We start from the raw sequence: 21,699 nt of genomic DNA, 5'->3' as shown, positions 1-21,699 counted from the left end.
CTAGAGAGCAAAAGATGTGATTTTTAAGTAATATGGTCAGGATGATGTTCCATGAAGAAGGGATATTTGAAGACTCAGATCAAAGTTAGTTAGCCAGTTGGAAAAAAAGTTAACTGGTTTTTCAATGGCATATACTGCTCAGCCAGTGAAAATTTGCAAAACAGAAAAACTACTTTGAGATCCTCCAATACAGGCTTCAGAGACAGAAGGAGACTACCTACAGGGAGTAGGTAGGTTGAGTTTAAATGAGTTCAAAAGAAGGGGTGTTAATGAGGAAATTTCAGGTGCTGTTTCAGTTCAGAAAACATTCACATTGTTCTTTAGGACCAGTAAGTAGGCAAGGCTATGAGAGGCTCAGTGGTGATAGCATAGATTTTCCTGAGTGTGCTCTAAAGGCAAACTGGGATACTTGGCTTGACTGTATTATTTAGCAATTACTCGAGAAAGATAGATGGCAGACAGATGACAGATGATGGAAAGATGAAAGATGGATAGATAACCAGTAGATGACAGATATGTGACAGATACGTAGATACACACAGACAGACGGATAGATGATAAATATGCCTTAAGTGAAAATCAGTAGGCCTCAAAAGGAGACAACTTCCTCTGGGCAATATTTGAGAATGTATGCATTTATTTTTGTTTTATAACTTAAGAAGGTAGGAATACAGCTAGGATCTTGTAGGCAGGGATCACAGATGACACTAAACATTCTCCACAAAGACAATACCTTTCCCATAACAAAGAATTATCTGAACACAAAAGTAGCCTCAATGTGGTAAGGATATATAGCTACATATATAATTTATGTTGGGCATAAGGAAACCCAAGCTTTGAAGATCTTGAAATAGCAAAATAATAAGTATTATACTAGCAAAACCATCAAGATTCCCCTTCTGCAAACTATCAAATGAGAGCTCAGGTGATGAATCCCACAGCATGGATAGACACTTCCCTTGAGAGTGTGGCTGTGTTCACATAAGCATACATTCAAATACACAAGGATGATGACTGAGAGCACACAGGACATTCATATAGCCATAATAATAGCTGTACAGCTGCCTCTGTCCATTCTCTGACTGTTTATTTAGGGGATTGGTTTCTTGTTGTAATTGACTGGTACTTCCTCTTAATTTTCAGTTTCTTAAAAGAGAAATGGACATGAGTGTGGTAGTCCTTCCAGGGGCTGTTGCCACAACTGCAAACAAGCCAGAAACTATAGTGCTGACTTTGCATTCATGAGCTGAGCATGGAAGCTCCTATGACCAACTTGGCAAGCTGTGGGTAGCAGAATCTAAACTGACAAGATCTGGGTCCTGATGAACTCTCTACACATTGAATTAAATTCTGAAGATGCTTACCCCAAAGTGATAGACACATACACTGGAAACATTTTTTTCATTTTTTAATTGTCAAATTACTTTGAGTTACTTTGAGTAGGAAAATGGGTTCTTGATACTGTCTGAAAATGTCATATATTAATTTCTTGTTCAAAATATATTAAGTAGACATTAAGGAATCATACATATGAGCCTACATGTATCTATGACCTAACATTCAATTTCCTAGATTTTAAACAGCAACACATGGAAGAAATAGCATTATACTGATGGGTGGTCTTGTCCATACTGGCTGACACTATTGGCTCTATTATCCTGGCTTAGAGTGTTGGAGCAATTACTCACTCCTCCTAGCACTAAAGAATGTACTGCTATTTATCAGTACTAAGTGCATTATACCTTGAAGATGAAGATTTTTTTTATAAAGTGTGACTTAAGTTTTAAGCAATAACTAACCAAGTACAACAAACAAAACAACATGAGGCTCAGGGGTGACTCAAAGACTTACCATTGAGCCATTTGGAGTTGTACTGTGCAGTTCGAAGAGGAGGTAAAGTGCCTAGACTTCGGTAAATGGCTGGATCTCGCCCTGGAAAATCCATGGCTGTTGCAGCATAAAGCTCCCCACTGGCTGTGAGTAGAGCTGTAGAGTTGTGCTGGGGACTGTAGGGACAGCGGGCCATGCCACTGATCTGATCATGGATCTCAGTCAGGTTACTTAACTGTGGATAAATATGAGAAGAAAACCAGTTAACTCAGAAAAGTACCATTCAATCTGCTCATGTACCATTTTACCGCTGTTAGACACATGGATATCATGTATGCAATGGGGTATGCGAGATGAAAATCTTTCCTAATTCTGACTCTATGAAAACAGTTATCTGTAACCCTGGCCAGGGAATACATCTTTGTAGATACAGAACATCATGCTAGTGATAAAATATAAAGCAAGATTTTATAACCTTGCCACAGGATGTATGAATGTTGACAGTTTTCTACTTCAATGAAGAATCCAAGTTTAATATTTATAGATATGTGAATGATAAAAAGGAAGTATGTTCATGGTATTAATCAGACAAAAAATGATGTCCTTAAATACTACTTTGTGATAAGCATGTGTCAATATTCTGTACTGTATAGTACACATGTCTTGTATTGTTCTTACCTCCTATTTAGTACTAAGAAATCTGCATGTATGTTAAGTATCAATTGGCTTCCAAGATTCTAGTTGCCATCTAATAAAACATGATTATAGCTTTTACTTTTCTTCTTTTGTATTGGAGAATTTTGACAAGACTCCATTTCAATTTGGTTCTTGACTTTTAACTGAGTTAGAAAAAAAATGCTGAAGAAAGTTTATGTAGGACTAGCAAGCTCACCTTCTCTACTGCTGTTGGAAACATAGTCCTTGGGAAGTTACATCAAGTCTTTACATCTCAGGGTCTTCCTTTTAAAAAACTATCCCCTGCCTCCAAGTATCAACTTCATGGCATAGATGTTGAGGATGAATTTAAAATTTAAAATAATGAACACTAAGCCAAGATGATAAGTTAAGGCTTTAAGAGGAGTTGTAATGCCCATAAATTAGCATAATGGTGTTTCCTAGTTATATTTCTCAAAGACGATTAAATTAATATCCTGAATTAAGAAGACAGCATGCATGTCTAATGGCTTTGCCATGCTTCTACAGGGAAACAAGTAAGAAGAAAGTCCCTGTCTATAATAACAGTTATAACATTACATTGCTTATAGATGTTTGCTCATTTTATTTTTGGCATACCTTTTATCCAGTTTGTAGATATTTTCTTCTCATATGAGTTGTGATTTTATAGCACTTTAGTAATTGATAACATTTCTACCACTATGAAAATAAAAAAGAAGTATATGTTTATGATGGATGCTTAGGGCCATTTGTTGGGAAAATGCTGACTGAAATAGTTTTAAAGCATACTTCAATATGTAGTGTCCAATTAATTTCTGCTGTTTTATAAATGACAGTCCTGGCTGATTAGAAGTAAAGACATCAAGTATTTGTTCAATGCAGTAATGCTGCAAAGGTGCTTTCCCTTGGTAAACAGAAACACTTTTAAAATGGGGCTTTGAAAAATATCATGTTCAGCTTCTCCTTGTAGGGCAGTGGTCTGTTCAGGCAACCTAGGCTCAGTAGAGTAATAGGTCTGAGCTCTGATGACCCAGTTGGCAATATCTTTGCCTGCAAGGAATGGAAGGTGTTCAACCAGGACTCCTGAGTCTTTGGCCCCTGTTTCAATCACAACCTCTCACAGCTGTCCCCCTGCAGGAGATCTGTGCTCTGTCAGGTAGCCAATGCCCCAAGTTCCCAGCATTCTAGCTGGACCCTATCCCCAGCCATCTGACCATAGCCAGGCATGCCTTGCTCCACAGACAGATAGCCACACCTCACACAACAGAAGGGGTGGTTTGCCCCCTCCTCTACTCTTGCCCTCTTCCTCTCCTCTCTTGCTCTTTGTTCTCTTGCCCTCTTTCTCTTGCCTTCTTCCCCTCTTTCTCTTACTCTTTGTTCTTTCTCTTGCTCCCTTGCTTCTTTTCTTTCCTTTCTCTCTCTCTCCTTCTCTTCTCCTCTCCTTCCTCTCCTTTCTTTCTCTCTATGTGACTGGCCTATTTTCTCTTTCCTACAATAAAGTATCTCACTCATGCATTGCCTCGTATTGACTAACTAATGCTCTGTGCAGCCCCAGGCGTCAGCAGCAGAGAGCTCCAGACAGCAGCAGAGAGACTCAGGTATCAGTGGCAGAGAGCCCCAGGCCACAGGAGAGAGACCCGGGTACCACAGCTCCTGGTGTAAGTTTGCTGAAGCTCAACATGGACACATACCGAGCGGATGGTACAGACAGGTGTGAAGGCATTGGTCCCACAGGTGAAGAGCCGGTCCCCTCCCACTAAGAGCACTCGTATGTAGTTCTGACATTCCTCCTGAAAATCAAAAGTATAAGAAACATATTAACAAGTTCTAAAAACAAGATGGATATACTATATGTGCCAGGCAAAGAAAAAAGTTGCCCTTCCCAAGTGCTAACTAAATGCAGCAATGAGGCTGTGAATCTTATTTCTTTACCCAGAGACATAAGGGTTCTGTAGATTGTCTATACCTAGACATTTGTTCTGTATATTGTATTTACAAATGTAAATGTATATATAATTATATCTTCTATACACGTGTCAGTTTTTGACAAACATGAATTCATTTTGAATTCTACTACAACTTTTTAAGTTTTCTTGGATACATATAGGAAAATAAATAACCTCAACTCATTTGGTGCTGTTTATGAACATACTGGTTGCTTTAAAAAGCTCATGAGGCCTCAACTTTATACAAAGAGATTTAGTCCACTAAGGAATACTGAGAAAGGAAGAAACAGTCTTCCCCAGGGAAGAGCACGTCAAGTGGTTATCTGATACCGAATGGTCAGTCCCAAACACATAAATACAAGTGACATTATGGACAGAGCAGGTTGTATTTATCTATTTAGGAATATGCTCACATATACACACAATACACAGATATGTAACACCAGTGCATGAAAAACTGGGCATGAATTTGGAAGAGAACAAGGATAGGGATATGTGAAATCAAGGATAGATATATGTGAGAGTTTGGAGGAGGAAAAGGGATGGGGGAAATGATGTAATTAGAATATCCAGAATTAAGACAAATAATTTTAAAAAGAAAAGAGAACTCAAAGCCTTTTTGCAAACATGTTGTAGATGTAACATTTTCCTACTCAAAAGGTTGCATATGAAAACTACTCATTGGAACAAGTTGACGGTTATGGGCTCAGACTAATCAAAGTGTAATATATGCATGCATAGAAGTGTTATAATGAAACCAATTTTGTATAATTAATACATATTAAAACTACATTAAATACATAGCAAGTGTCTATAAACAATTTTAACTCTTTTATAAGTAATGGTATAACTAGCAAGGAAGTATTGCTCAGAACATTTGAGGAAGAACTTGGCTGAGGAATGTCCTACATGCTTTCATAGCAAAAGACACATTATCACCATAGCAGTGATGGATGTGCAAGCAAGTGGCGACTTAACAGAAGTAGAAGAACAAAGAAAGAGAACGGAACATTTGTTTATGAAGAATATAGGTAGAGCTGTCAATAAATAGGGTCATGTGACAGGAAGCGCCCCCTTCCTCCAGCACTCACTAATTCGATACTCTTTGTACTAGAAGTTATAGTTTAGACAGGAAAACCAGGACCATAACATGCTAAAATGAGGAGACACACTCTCCATTGCTCTAAAAAGGAAGAGAAGGCAAGGGTGTGGGAAGATTTCCTGGAGAGGAAGTTTAAGGGGAGACTATGATTTGCTGGGGCTACTGAGTGGAGGTAAAGGGAGGACCAATGCAGGACTGCACTGAACAAAGGACATGGGCCATACTAGGCCAGGAAGATGGACTATGCCTGTACATAGCAACTAAGCTGGAAATTCCACAGGATCTGGAACATTCACCACGTGGCAGAAAAGGCCATACAGGTCAGGGTAAGGAGCATGCCTTATACTCTGAGCGTAAGTTGGCCTCATGTTTGTTGACACAGAAGTACTCAAGAATCCATGCGGAAGAGTGAGGTGGGTAGGGGTGCTCCTCTATAACTGACCTCTTCCCCCTCTGTGCCTGGACCAAGTTGAGCTATGAAAGGACAAAGGCAGAATGTGATACAACAGGATCTCCCTATGGGACTAGCACAGAGTGCCAGGATGCCTGGATGATTTGAATCTCTTAGAAACCCTGGCAAAATAGATTCAATAGTACAGCAATTCTGCTCTCTGGTCACGTGAACTTCACTTTCAGTAGCAGTGTGAGTTTGCATTATCTAATCTGCTGCATAGCCTGGCTCATACAATTCAAATTGCTCACTCACATGAACTTGTTCTATAAGGGAAGTGAGATATCAAATATACGATTCTCTTTGCTCCATTGCTAATAAAAACAGCACAGCATGATGGGTTGACAAAACTGTTTGGAAAAAAAAAAAGAACAGAAAAATCCAAGTAAACAGAAAATTTGGAAAATAAATAGAAATGCTTGTAAATATTTGGGAAGTACAACAGTTAAAACAGTTAGAGGAGCAAAGCTTGTTTTGTTCCCAAATCCTTTTCTGACTTGGGAAAGGACAGGAAAGTTCCATCCAGCAAAGAACAACATTAAAGGCATCAAAGAATCACACAGTCACCCGTCCCAGGGGTGGGAAGACCAGGGCCAAGAAAGCTAGGAGTATACCATGAAAGGATCAAAGGGGGGACAATCATAGGAAACCAAGGACTGTCCATATAAAGCACCTCTACCTAGAGCTTCCAGAAAACAGGGCTGAGTGTTCTTAATGGAATGAGTGAACACACTGTTATGACAATAACCCGGTAATGAAGACTGTGCATCCGTTTCCATTTGCTGCTCTTTGAATTCTTTCGAGAACAATCTGAGATGCAAAAGAAATTTTTTCTTTTTTTTATTATTAGATATCTTCTTTATTTACATTTCAAATGATATCTCCTTTCCCAGTTTTCCCTCCAGAAAAAAAACAAAAAACAAAAAACAAAAAAACAAAAAACTTGTTCCCTTCCCTATCCCCCTGCTTACCAACCCACCCTCTCCCTTTCTTCTTAAAGCAAGAGGCCACCCCAAGGAGAGTCTCACTAGAGAAACCACTCTTCTCTAAACAACATGGCCAAGGGGAAATTGTTCCAACTGAAAACATGTTGATTTCTGTAGATCTGGCAAAAAGAAAGCATGCAATCCAGTCAATTATGAAATAAAAGGGAGCAACAGAGATAACAAACAGGGTGTTTATGCAAATCCCCCATATAAAAACCCAGTGTCTTGGGAAAGGAGATGTCATATGACATGTAAATAAAGAAATATCTAATAAAAAATTATAAAAAAAAACCAGTATAATTGAAACAGAAAGCTACCACCTTCCTGAAGGCATGTCACAAGCCTGGTGGAGAAGTGGGAGGTCAGAAGGGGTGTGGGATGCATAAATATGTAGAGAGGCACAGAAAGCTCAACTGGTTCTTTAATCAAGGAGACAAGGGCAAGAAAGCACAGGAAACTGTTTCAACTGGAGCAGAGGGTAATGGGGCATGCTCTGATAATTAGGACTTTGTAAAAATTCATTAGGCCTTGTCCAGTCATTCTGACTGAGTTTTAGGACAGAAGGAAGTCATGGAGAGGACCAAGATAGCCAGAGAAGAAGGCCAGTGCACCATTCATCTTTCTGACTTGATGGGAGACAGACACAGACTATAGAAACCACAGAGGGCTTGTGATAATGGAACCTCTTGAGGGCAATAGAATATATTCTAAAAGACCTCAGTCATATGGACTCCCATCCTTTTGGCATAGTAGAGGTCAGTGAAGAAGGCTGAGTAGTCACCAGTTGGATCAAATCAAGCTGAGCTCACTCACAGGCCCTTTAAGCATGACAACCAGAGGTGGGCCACATCTATGTGTCTCCATCAGAGCTCACCCATGGCTTAGGTCAGCTAACAACTTTCCTTTAAAGATTCTCTCCTCTTTAACTGACAAACTACTACCTCTGATTTGAAAAGAATTGGGTGTGAAAATGTACTCTTAAAACACTTTTTTTTCCTTTTTTCTTTTTTTTAAAGAAAGACTGGGACAAGTTCAAGTAAAAAAGGAACAAAGTAGAGATATTTAGTATCAAGTCACAAGATACATCTCAGGATCAAAGAGTTGAATTTAAGAATGAACAAAGTTGGCATAGAGTGCCAGGGTGGTAACAGTTGGTGCCGTGTCAATGATTTCAAGGCACAGATACTTGATGTTAATGTCAGCAGCAAACTCAGCTCTTTATAGGTTACTTGGCCTTGCCCAAAATAGTACTTGGGTTCACCACTTTGAAATATGGGCAGATGTGTGGGTAAATGGTACCTCAGGGGGCTCTTAACTGTTTTCTCTTACAAAAGCCTATTGAAATGTTTATGGTTTCCACATTTTATCAAGTTTTCCTCTTACTATTTTATTTCTGTACTGTGGAAACAAATGAAGATGACTTATTGGATTCTGATTCTCCAGCAGTTACAGGGATGGAGGCCCTATCTCAGAGGCCATCCAAAGCCAGCTGCCACATGGCCTCTGTGATTGGTATTGAGAGTCATCTATCTATGTTTGGATAATTTTACTTCAACACTAAGATGGCCCCTATGTGCCTGTGGTCCATGACTGGGTCAACTGGTTTTTCATTTTCAGAAGATCCTATTTCAATTGATAGCTGAAAAATATAGTTTGGTTGCAGAAAAGACTTCCTGATGGGGAATGAACAATACATACTTGGGATCATGGGCATAGCCTCCATACTTCAAGTGAGAAAATGTGTTTTAGGGTCCTTTTATTTTGAATTATCTGTTTCGTCTTACAGCATTCCATCACTTCCTCCTCCCCTATCAAATATGTTGTACTTATCAAATAATGTGTAGTTAGGTGCAGATATGACTGTTAAGCAACTCAAACCCTCTACCATCCCCTGGCACCACATGGACTTGAACCCTCTAGTGTCCCCTCATAGCACATGGACCACTAACAAATTCCAAGGTAGAGAGAACATGGTTGGAAATCTGACAGCTTTATGTTACCCACAGTGCTTCCAGAGAAAACAGCCTGTCTTCCTTTTAGTGATGTATTATCTTTATGTACATTTCAGGTGAAGAGGAAAACTATATATGTGTGTATCTATATCTGTGTGTATATACAAATGTGTGTATATACGTTTATGATGCAATCCAGAATCAACTCTTCATAGGCAACAAAATATAAGGATGCTCAAACCCCTCATACAAAAAGATGTAGAATTTGCCTCTAAGCTTCATGTATCTACCATACGTTTTTTATCTATAGATTTTTTTTAGTACCTAGATAGTATGAATCCCATATAAACAGATCTTTTGTTATTTAGAAAACAATGTAAAGAAAAATACTTTTAATTAATAAGAATCACACACATAGAGTAACTGGTGTGCACAATCTACATAAGTTGCCTGTATCCAAGATGAAGGGTCTTAGTTCTTAAAGCAATTGTGTAGCATATAGATGGGTCTAGAGTATCCTACATGCATGGTTAAACTGATAGCCATTCCAAACATCCGCATTTCAGGTAAAAATGTCAAGCTCCAGTCCTTCAGTACCATGCACCCAGGCAGAAGGCAACATGCCTTTCTTTTCTTAGCCACTAGGAGTTAGGCTCTTTAAAAGCAAGTTTTGGCAGCAGAGGAAGCAGGACCACTGCACGCAAAAAGAATAACAATACACAGAGCCTTGGATTCTAATCCAAATTCTCCCACTGATTAGCAAAATAATTCAAAGAACTTAGTGTCAAAAATACTGAAATGAGATCATGAACAAGAACATTTTGAAATTTATGGAATGTCATAAAAACACATAGCAACTCTTTCAGTCCCTTAATAATTACTTATGTTTCCTTTGTGTAGTCCCTAAATGCCACGGGGCAGGGAGGGGTTTGGGGAAGGGAGGCAGCTGAGTCCAGACACAAGAACTGGCAACAGACAAGGCACCCTTGTTAGATGCTGAGACAATTGGCTATTTGTGTCTAAAATAATATTTATGTGAAATGTATTTAAAGAGTTCTACAGTTTGATTTCAATAACACATTTCAAAGACAATGAAATGCAATGGATCTTGTTATACTGCTCTTTTGCATCAATAAAAATGGATTCTCTCCCCAGCTTTAATGTATATGGATACTTAGAGTACTGGAGTCATAGTGAGTGGAAAAGTCTAGAAGTAAATTAAAGCTTGGACCTTATTCAGAATCTGCAATCTCAGCATCTACTTTCCTTGTAAGCCTTAATCAAAGGTTTGAGTAACTTCTCATGACCTTGATTCCCTAGATTATAAATTTTATGCCCCTACTACATGGAAGGTTGCTGCACTTGACCCAGCAATGCCAGGGGAGAAAAGTTGTCATATTTATTATCCTGAGCTCAGCAGCCAGTTGAGGAATGTTCTCACTAGAGAAGAAGTAGGTGCAGACAGTAGCCCCTTTCAGGTTCACCTCCTTCTAGACATCCAATCTTAGTGGCTGGGCAATGAAATGCAGTGTGCAATACAGGACACACAAGTATAGCACACATGACTATTCAGGAGAGTAGGAACAAACTGCCTTCAGTCAAAATGCTTGCATTTTTTGCATTTTTAAAACATCACATTTTCACATTGTTCTTTTTATTACAGGGAGAAGGGAGACTTTGTAATCTGTGCACATTCCCAGAAAACTATGGCACAAGCAAATTTATTAAAGTATTTGAATTGTCTTTCTAAATTCATGACCACTACAAAAAGCCTGAATTCCATTCCTCCAAAGAGCCACTATATTTTAGTCAAATGGAATCATTACTTGTCTCGGCCTGGAGATCTTTGGGATGTCTGAAATCTGAATTCAGTGCCTGCTCACTGATAGCACGGGCATCAATATGCTTTCTCCCATTCTTAGACATTGTCATACTTTCTTTCTTTTATGTGTTCCAGGTGCTGTGTTTGGGTTCCTCACTGGATAGTAATCATGCCAGTGCCCACTTGAGGGAAGAAAAAGAGACGTTAACTAAGGATGGAGGACTTTTTCAGGTAGAGAGATAAGGCATCCTTTGCTCTCACCTCCTGGACCAGGCTCCAGTGTTATCTATTCTAACATGTTAATGAAGCTACCACCTCAGTTTGTAAACATAAGTTGCTACTGCACAACATTCCTGAAGGTTTTTTTTTTTTTTCTGTTTTGTTTTCTTTGTGGCCTTACTTTTATACCAGGCTGTCCCCAATCTCCCAGGGACTCTAATGTGCCTAACTCAGCCTCTCCAGGAGTTAGAATCATAGGCAGGAATCAACTTAAGCAGCTACATGAACTAAATTTGATTTCAATGGAACACTGCTTTTTAAAACTCTAGATAAATTCATCATTATATTTAATGTAGCCTAAAATAAAATATAATTGATCTTGCACATAATATATAGTGTATGAAATTTATCTTCATTTGTTTTAATATATGTCTTAAAGATCCAACACATACAGTTAGAATTAACATAATTACCAAAATTTGCCATTATTCTTAATCCATTAAATCCTAAATCTATGAAATATAATAGGATGACTTGATGTAAGTGCATTTGTTTTCCTCATTTCCCTTATTTGTACTACGAAAACTCTATTTTGTGTATTGAAAATTGGCCCCTTCATTGAATCAGGGGTGTATTACCTACTGTGAATGGATAATACTATTCTAACAAATTTATTTAATTTCTAAATACAAAATTAACCATAGGTCACAGCTGGAGGTGAAACATGGACTGGTGGGTTCAGTTGAACAATTTCCCTAAGTAGCAATAATACACTAGAAAACGAAAACTGGCTTTATGCTTTGATTAAAGGCTTGTAGACTATGCTGCAAAGACACATTCAGAAACCCTGTGGTTGAACCGGTCTTAGTGTTCTTTTCTAACTCACAAGGACCACATAGAGACTGAAGTCTAGGAAGAGGAATAGAATTAACTATTAGCATTTTTTAAAAGCCTGTGAACCAAATATGTAAGTAGATTCCTGGTGAAATACAAAAATATTTCAGGGGATAGGAAAAAAATGAACAATGCAAAAATTTCTAATTTGTTCATATTAAATAAATGAAAGCATACATTCCCCAGAAAATGTCTGGAGCAAATTTGGTTATTTTGGGTTGTCATGCCATAGTGGGCACAGGTAAGCTGCCAAACTTACTGTATGAGAGGATGTCCCCTCAAAAAGACATTGTGTCACCACCATCAAAAGTGGTGAGGGTGATAAGCTGAATACCTGTGAATCCATTTACTCATACACTATTGCTAACTTCCACTCTGTGTGCCAAAAGGCTTCAGCAAGGCACCAGAGCTATAAAGAAACCATTGGCACAGCTTGCGGTCCAGGGCTGGATGATTAGCACAGCTTGACAGGGCAAAGACAGATGGCCACAGGGCTTCCCATGACTGATGACTGATGGAATGAAGGTTGGAACATCAAAGCTGTGCTGTAAGAGTTGAGCCATGCAGTCAAGGAACAATGGTCATAGAAACAGGGGATTGACTTGAGAGAATTCTCAGGAGAGCATAGGGTTCTCCTGAGTGTGAAGACGGTATGCGGGCAGGGCCTTCAGCTCTGAGGTTATCAAAATCTAAACCCAAATCCACACTTTACAGACACAGACTCGGTGACTTGTCAACAAAATCCATTGTCGGCTCTCTGCTTCCTGGTGCAAATCCCTGACACAGAAAATAGGAAAAGAAGGAAGAGAAGTTCGCCAAAAGCAAAGTGAAAATAGAAAGGAAAGGGCAGGGAGGAAAGGAACACCCCAAGGGAGGATAAATTTTATCCAGGTTACCAGCCAGTGCCCAGGCCTTCTGAAAAGTGATGGTGTCACCAGGCCAAGCCCTGTATTAAAGCTGAGACCCTGGAAAGAAAGTCCAGTGTGTCCACCAGTAAACAGTGACTTTACCTCCCCATGTAACCCACCTGACTCAGCTGCCTGCCTCGGATACAGGGTTTAAGGGAAACCTTTAAAGGTACCTTTAGGAAAAGGTACCCTTCCCATCCCCTCAAGACTGCCACCTTCCCTGGTAAGGAGAAGACGATCACATGCAAGATTTAGGAAACTTCCAAGGTTCATGACCCTACTCCCCGAGGTTTGGGAGATGTTTGTTCGTGGCTCCTCAGGAAAAGTCACACAAGAGAATGATTCATGCTAGGAAAACCTGGCTAGTGGAGGTGAATACCAGTCCTACGACATATCCGTTGTATGGAGACTCAGCATCACAGGGAGACCTTTGCCACATATCCCCAAACATGGCTATGTTTTATAAAACTTACTAAGCAGGTTCACAGAGTCCTCTGGTATGTTTTTATTTATACCATTGTACACCTATTTATTTGGGAGTATTTCATGTTCTGGTTCTTTGCAACCTGGAGCTACTATTACAGTTTGATAAATTTTTAATGATTTAGCTCAGAGGTATTTCTGATGATTAAATATCCTTTGATAAACAATGTCTATCAATTTCTAGATTCTTTCCACTACTCCCTCCCCCTACTCCTCTGCCGCCTTTTTCTCATTTTTTTCTCTCATCCCTCCATCCCTCTCTGTATTCATTATTTTGTCCTGGCTAAGTTTATGATTTATTACCACCACTCTTTTCTTCTGTACCCAAGAGATCTGCATCATCACCCAGTTCTCAGAACCATTGTCCTAAGGGGCAGGAAGCAAGCACCATAACCAGAGGAAAAGACAAAGCATTGCACTCATTATCAACACATAGATGAGGACCACCTGCTATCCTCACTCTTGGCTGTATAGGTCCTCATGCTTGTGGCCCCGAGGCCAACTCTGCCCCTCTGTATTTGCCCACATTTCCCCATGAACCAAAGTGCAGTCAGCATTGGAGAGGCAGAGCCACTGACAGAACCAGGGCAGTAAGCCTGGGGAGTGGCTGCAAGGCAGTTTCCTCAGGAAATGGAAGACTCTTTTTCTAAAGACAGACAGAGTTCCTGGAAAGATGAAGTCCGGTGCATGTTACCAATCCCTAGTGGTGTGAGAGGTCTCCATGTGACCATGACAGTGCATGCCCATCTTCAACTCTCAGTGCACTATGTATGAGAATTTGGGAATGTAGACTTCAGCACTGATGGAGATAGAGGAGAACATCAAGCATATATCTCGTGTAATTTTGATGCAATGATTTTATTGAGCATGTATCCAATACTTGTTTGGTACAAGCAAGGCCCTGCTCTCCTGGTACTGCAAAGCACAAGATAATACAAATATTCAACTATTTCTGTAGTTAACTACAAAATATAGGAGAGGTAAATTAAATGCCATTTTAAAATGATTTCCTAAATTTTTCTAACATTGTCATAGTTTATTTTGAATCTTATATAGTGATTCAAAGTAAAAATTAGGTCTTAGCTTGCTTTCTGACCCTCTGTGAAATGCCTGTTTGTTGTGACTCATTTCCACTGAAGTCTGAGACATGGAACATATCCTCTTTACATATGCCTCTTTTTGCAGGGAACCAGATATGTTATGTACATTCCCCAGAGCATGGTGGGGTATCTGTACACTGCTCTATCCTTACCTTCGATTTGCCCTTGCTATAACAGGCTTTCTTGGTGGCTTCATCACACTCCCACTCCACAGCCTGCAAAGAGACCAAACAAAAGTTAGGGCTTTCAGGGAAGCGGGGAAATAATCGGGTCCTGGTGGCTAGACTACCTCATATCAGTTCACCCTTGTGCTAGCTCCTTCAGTCCGGCATAAAATTAAAGCCGAATACAGGCATCAAGTCATGGGCTCACATCTGACTTTCAAACTAAGATATTTAAGACTTGTCCTCTTTAGAGTCTGCTTCATAGTCAAAATAGCAGTACCGTTAGACACAGTTACTAGTAAACAAGATTGATTAGCTCTGGAAAACAAGGATAAGCTGCCAGCAAAGGAGAACATGAAACAGAGTCGCCTGAATCACACAAAGCACAGAGCTTATTGCATAGTGTGTCATACATAAGCACTCGTGAATAAATGCCAGGGATAACTCTGCATATTCTAGCTACCACAATACTTGTATACGTGCCAGTCAGGGCATGACTGGCTCATGCACAAAATACTGGGACTATTTTCAATCTCCACACCAGCACTAGCTCTATTTAAAACCATGATGCTTCACACTTGACAAACTTTTCGAACCTAACCCATGCTGATCAAGTTGACAGGTGGATTATCATGTCTAGTCACAAACAGAACTGCTGAGCTTAAGATGATAGCACTGGTTTTGAAGATTTACAACTTAAGTTTCCGAGTCATTTAACACCGGTTCAAACATTGAATTATTGTTCTTTTCTCCTATTTTTTGTGGTATGTATACTTTTATGTGAGACATCTATATATTTTTTCATATCTTCTTGTTGTAATTTCTTTCTAGCTGTTAAAATTAGATTTCTGAAGATTCAGTTATGGACCAGTGAAGTTATTTTCAGGAAAACTTGTGAGGAACAATCTTTTTTTAGGTCAGAAAATGTCAAAGAAGAAACTACACTCAACCCAATATAAACCAAAGTAAAATAACATGCAGGAAAATATCAGCCTCCACCAACTGCCAGGAAGAATTGTTTTTCAAGTTTCCAAAACCTAGGAGGATATAAGGTCAGACTGCTGTTGCCAAATGCTGATACACAACAAAGGCAGTCATAACAATGCTGTGCAAGATGGCTTATCCCTCTCAGCAAACATGAGACAACGAGAACGCAGTCCACACAGAACCCCCTTGGTGTTCCTCAAACAGGAGCAATGCCACGTCTAATTATTATGATCATGTGGAACCATCAAGAATACAGTCAGTATCGACGACCTCGGATAAGAGCATGTGTTAATTCTGAGATCCTTTCCTGGGTCAGTGTGCAGTGGGGGGCAGTGAAAGTGTAGCTAATCAGTGTCTCATGCAAGAACTGCCTTGGATTCCATCCAGGATGGCAAAGATTTCCATCAACAGTGAAGATACCAGCATAGAGCTAAGAGCTGTAAACATAGCACTGTGATGTGCAGACTCCAAAAATGAAAATAAACTCACTGCTAGCCTTGTGTGACCTTTAATAGCCTCCTTTCTTACATCTGTTTATAGAAAACTCCCTGTTGCATTTTTGCTCCTATTTAAATATAAAACAGAATCGATGAGCTGATACATGCCTTTAGCAACAAAGAACTCATTATGAACTTAAGATTATATTACCAAAGGGGTTGATGTCATTGAACAGAAAGAAAAGTTCTTGTTACACAGCTATGAGCACTTCTGTGTGGTGAAACACTTCCGCAGGAGAGGTGCTTTCAATGGCTCTTGTTGAGTTGGTGATGTTAAAGTTAAATATTGGGGAATGAAAAGAAGAGCCATGTTAGTAAAGTGCTTGGTATGAAAACAAGGCAGGAGAGTATGAGCTTCAGTACTGTTTCAAAAACCAGGTGTGAGCACACTTGCTTACAGTTCCAGTTCTGAGTAGGTGGCATCAGGCAGGACTGCTTGATGGCCCAGGTGGTCTAGCTTCACCAGGGAGTTTTAGGCAAGTTAGAAAGCATTATAAAAAGAAAATAAGACCTACCAGGATTGGTGGTATCAGAAAAATGATACTCAAGTTTGGCTCTCCCACCCTTCTGTTTTCCTCTTTCTCTCTCTTCACTCTTGTCTCTCTTTGTTTCTCTTTCTGACACACTCACACATACACACACACACACACACATACACACAAACACTCATACACACACAGTTGCATATAACTCATGCATGTGCTCACATCGAGACACACAAGACATACATGCTGATATATGTCTGATAAGAAGGATGATAAGTTTCAAGCCTGCCTGAGCTGTAGAGGAGTCATACTTAGGATGAGTGACCTGGTAGGACCTTAGTCAGAGAGCAGAGGATGGAGCCCTTGTCTACCAAACAGGAAACCCGAGAGGAATGCAAAAAAAGGTAAAATATTATTAGTCTTCTGAATAAACATAAGAGGTCTGGATGGCAGGGTGAGCCCCAGGATTAAGAGAGAATATGAATCAAATGCCATCAATGTTCTTAGATCTTGCTGCTGCTGTTGCTGGTAAACAAACAGCTTCTCAATTCTAGCCGGTGTTCAAGTAGTTTTCACATTTTCAAGATAAATATCGGCCAAGGACAAGGAGTGAAAAGAAATAGCAAAAAAAAAAAAAAAAAAAAAAAAAAAAAAAAAAAAGTATGAGTTTTCATAAATATTTCATTACTTCATCCAGAATACTGAAAAACAGTAACTACACACACACATTTATTAGACCAATAGTAAAACAGGACACATTGATCCATCTCTTATTTGAAGTAGAGGGAGATCCCTTCTACTTCTGGAGGTCCTTCTCTATCACCAGCCTTTCAACAAGTCTCAAAGCCAGGATTAATTAGAGAGTATGGCTGTTTAGATTTTCTATGGTTTCACATTATTCATGAAGAGAGGGAAAAGGAAGTTATATATTAATGGTGGGAATTTACCATGAGAAGAGAGTGAGGAACGTATGTTGTTAGGTATTGGCAACTCTATAAGAAATGAAGTTGGAAAGGAGATTCTTCTAGATTTACAAGAGGATTAAGAATTCTGGATTAATCTTATAGCATTTTTCTTTTTGGGCACCAAACAAGACTTTGCCTTGTTGGTCTTCTGGGAGCTACGGAAAACATGTTTCAATAGGAGAAAACCATAGGGGTTAATGGAATTATCTTGCATTAGATTTTGCTTCTCAAAGTTTCCACTCTTTTTTTCAAGCTCAGCTTCCCATGGAGCTCATTTCTGTCTTTTATTGTAAGGGCCCATCCTTGTTGATGAAAGACCTTCGACTCAAACTTTATTCTAGTATCACTGAAACTGGTTATTTGTACATGTATCATTATTGTGGAGCAAAGCCTACAATTGACTTAGGAAGTGTTCTATATACTTGCCTGCACATTTACTCTAGCTATGTTTAGGCCCCCACCCCTTTAACCTATTTTTCTGGCAGTCAAAACAAATGCTAAGGCACTGCACATTTCCAGTGTCAGTACAACTCAGTCATATACCCTCAAAATTAAAAAAAAAAAAAAAAAAAAACTTTACCTTTTGTCTTTTCTACTACAGGAGAGAAAAGAAACATAAATATTCTATTATTCAATGTTGAATGTTCATTAGAGATGTCAGAAGCACACATAAAACAATAGTGTTAACTTGGATACTCAATGAATTAATGATCTTGAAGATCTATATTTATTAAAAACTTAGGTTTCCTCGAGCTAGCCCATTTTTCTATTAAGACACATAAATATCTTCTATGATATCAAATAGATTTAAAAGTTTTGTTGTGGTTCCTTGCATGACATTATTTTTTCATTTAATAGTCATTAAATATCTGAGACAGAAGAAGACAAATAATATGTGTGCAATAAATTTGTGAAATAAAATTATTTCAAAATCTTAAATAAAAGAATTTACTGCATGCTTGATCAGAGCACGCAACAGCACCTGCATCCTTCTCCTGGTACAATAGCTTCATGGTGGTATATCTTGGGTCCAGTGGTATGCTTGGACTTACAGCATTCTCAATCAATATTTGGCAAGTGCCAGTGCTACAACCACATCAGTAGAGAAGCACACATGACAACAGAACACTGATTTTAGAAGCCCAGGGATGTAAGAAACAATCTGTTGTTTCACAGTAGACTATAACACGTCTCATCATTCTGCACAGGGACATGCTCCAGTCATGACAAATGAAGCTGTGATCGCAAGAGTAAGTCAGATGTTGGGAAGAAAAAGATTGGCTCTTTTTATGTACTTGTTCCATACATATAAATCCACAGTTCTCAGAAGTATATAAACAAAGCTGTGTATTATCACATTCTACAGCAAGAGAAGTTAATTAGACTGGGACAAGCAGTGGTGGATGCTTTTCATAACAATGAGGAGAACAACATTTCAGGCAGATGGGCCACTGCTCTTTCAGCAGATGGCTCTGCTAATTAGATACTGGCAAAAGATAACATTTAAAAAAACTAGTTTAATTACACAGCACCAAAAATTAACAACCACCCGAGGGCTTTTTGTGTGTGTGTGTGGTTTTCATATGTTTGCATTCATACACTTATGTCATGTATTTCTGTGACACATTGGAGAGTGTTACATTGTCATCACCATTATAAACAAATTGTCGGGGACTCTGGGGCCATACCTTTGTTCAAAACAAGTAAAACTCAAATGAAACTCGAAACTAGTTGGGATTTCATCGTGTCTGAACAGATCATCATTCTAGCCAACCTTGAATTTGGTTGTCTTCACTACTTACCTTTATTTGAAAATTATGTCTGTTCCAGAGTAACATAAATCTAATTGGGTAAAGGTAAAATATTTTAATCACTTTGGGAGAGCTGTGCAATGCTCAACATTGCCTTTATGTCTTATGTAAAACATAATTGTTCATTTTCAAATGAATCCATAGTAAGTGGATGCCTACCTGATTATGTCAAACAGAGACTCCAGTTCTTTCCCGTGGGCAGTTCCTCAAAATCATGAGGCTAGAAAGGAACTAATTTAACTAATATCTTCTTATCAAAAACATAATATCTTGCTTTTACTTCTTGCTGCACTAACATCAATATGCAATTCAGTGATAAATCTTATTCTTAGAGCTCTGGTAAGTATTAAAATATTTGTAACCACTATACATTGAGACCTTTATTGTTCTTCACCTAGTACCAAATCAAAGTCACTTTGGGTAAATGCATAATGGCTCCAAACATGTTGAATGTTCTTTGTGTATTTGTTTTCTTAATTAATATAGATAACACTGTAGTTTTCCCTAGGCTGTATGATAAACTGTGATTTTAACAAAATAAATATGTTCTTAGAGATTTGGAGGCTGAATGTCTTAAATCAGGGCAGTAATGTAAAGTAATGTAAAGTAATGTAAAGTGAAGTAAAGCTCCTTTAGAAACTGGGAGGACTCTGTCTGGGCCACTGTCCTAGCCTTTAGCAGGGAAAAGGTCTTTGGTATTCCTTGGCTGGCACTTACAACAATTCTCAGATAACACAAGGTCTTCTGCATTTGAAACAAAACCCCCTCTTCTTGTAAGGTCACTAGCCACTGGACCAGAGCCCAACACAAATCAGTAATGACAACTTCATACTAATTATGGTACATGTGCAAGATTTATTTCCAAATAAGGTCACAATTTGAGATTCGTGGTGGTTTTGACTGGGGTGGCTAACAGTAAACCCAGTACCATGTCACATTTGGACTGACAAAGATATATCAATAAGGGTCAATTGCTCTGGGTGAAATTAGTTCTCAAGTCTAATGCAAAAACTGACAATTCCTTGAACTTAGATGCACTAGCTCCAATAGAAGGGGCTTTTCACACATTTATCTTACTTAGCTGTCTATAATTCATGTGATAAGTGTATAAGATCTTGGATGAAGGTATAGTCCAGGTATTTGTCAAAGTCCCACTAATTTCAGGTAGTTCACTAACAATGAAATTTCATGGCTTGGATTTGAGCTTATCTTGTCCTGCTACTGGGACTATTACATGCTTCTAGATTATTTGACTCATGTGGTTTCTTTGTTTCTCTTTGCTGTGATTCAGAAAAATACATAGCTGAAGCATACTAATCTGTGCACGTTTAAGATCAGAGCTGTTGGCGGCATTCAGTATATATTAATCACAAAATCCATTGATTCACATGTCATAGGAGGTATTCATTTTTAAAACTCTGGATCCACTCACAGAACAAGTATTGATTTTAAGCAGCTTGTGATTCATCTAATGCAACAATTGCCTGGCCAGGGTATGACCTACAAAAGCTAGGTTGGTTTTAAGAACTCAAATGCAGACTGATTTTGATACGACAGCAGAGTTCTATTTCTTCATAGATATGAGATCCCATCATTACCATCCCCATTCCACCAGCAATAGAAACCAAAGATATCTAGAACATTCTATCATCTTTCCTACTGCCTCTGTCCATTCTGTTCCAGGTGGCTCCAGTTCTTAGCATGGCTATTAAAAACAATCCTGATTTGGATAGCTTGGTATGTATCCTGTGGACTACCTGATATCCTTTCTGGAATTGCCTTACTCAAGGACCCCATACAGTCATGATGTATGCCTCCTGCAAACTAATGCTCAACTCTTTATAATCATAAACATGTATAAACTTCTGTCTGAAATGGGGGTTTGCTTCAGTGGTAATCAATTGCGCAACATCTTACACCTTTGCTTCACTGGAGAAAAATACCAAAAACAAGCCCTAAATTCCAAAGACAAAAGCATCAACCTGTCTCTCCTGTCCTCCAAAAAGCAAACTGTGCCTGGTCAGGAGGCTGCATTGTCTGGTTCACTTGCTTATTACTGAGAGCAATGACACACACACACACAATCAGCAAGCACTACATAGTTGCTAGAAAACTGAATACAGAATGTTCTACACCAGTGAAAAAGCGGGCTCCAATCCATCCCACCACCTCCCAACCTCCAACACGGGGAAGAGCCACATGGGAGCTGAAGCCTCAGAGCTGGCTGAGTGAGTTCATCACATACAGCCACCAAGAGTTTCCTCCTGACTTTGGACAAGAAGTATGTATGAGCTGCTATATGAAGAGTAGAGAGGGATCATCTAGAACAGAGATTCTTGGGTCCATTGGCTTGAAGAATTGCTTTCCACCCTTTTATTCTGAGGTAGTGTCTGTCTTTGTCACTGAGGTGGGTTTCCTGTAT

The 21,699-nt window shown here is 39.0% G+C and overlaps 1 protein-coding gene across 3 annotated transcripts in view; it reads right to left on the bottom strand.

Annotated features, from left to right (window-relative positions):
• The window catches only part of Sema5a (semaphorin 5A), a 441,538-nt gene that overhangs the window by 148,051 nt on the left and 271,788 nt on the right, over window positions 1-21,699 (bottom strand). For all 3 annotated transcript variants that reach the window (XM_031359853.1, XM_031359854.1, XM_031359855.1), the window contains 3 exons: window positions 14,521-14,583; window positions 4,197-4,295; window positions 1,852-2,065 (listed from right to left, as the gene is read on the bottom strand). In XM_031359853.1, the coding sequence (XP_031215713.1) occupies window positions 1,852-2,065; window positions 4,197-4,295; window positions 14,521-14,583 (376 nt within the window). The remainder of the gene's footprint in view (window positions 1-1,851; window positions 2,066-4,196; window positions 4,296-14,520; window positions 14,584-21,699) is intronic.

This window comes from Mastomys coucha, unplaced genomic scaffold, assembly GCF_008632895.1.
Source record: "Mastomys coucha isolate ucsf_1 unplaced genomic scaffold, UCSF_Mcou_1 pScaffold8, whole genome shotgun sequence".
NCBI classification, from domain to species: Eukaryota; Metazoa; Chordata; class Mammalia; order Rodentia; family Muridae; genus Mastomys; species Mastomys coucha.
The sequence above is the reverse complement of the archived record's forward strand: the minus strand, read 5'-3'. Positions and strand labels throughout refer to the sequence as shown.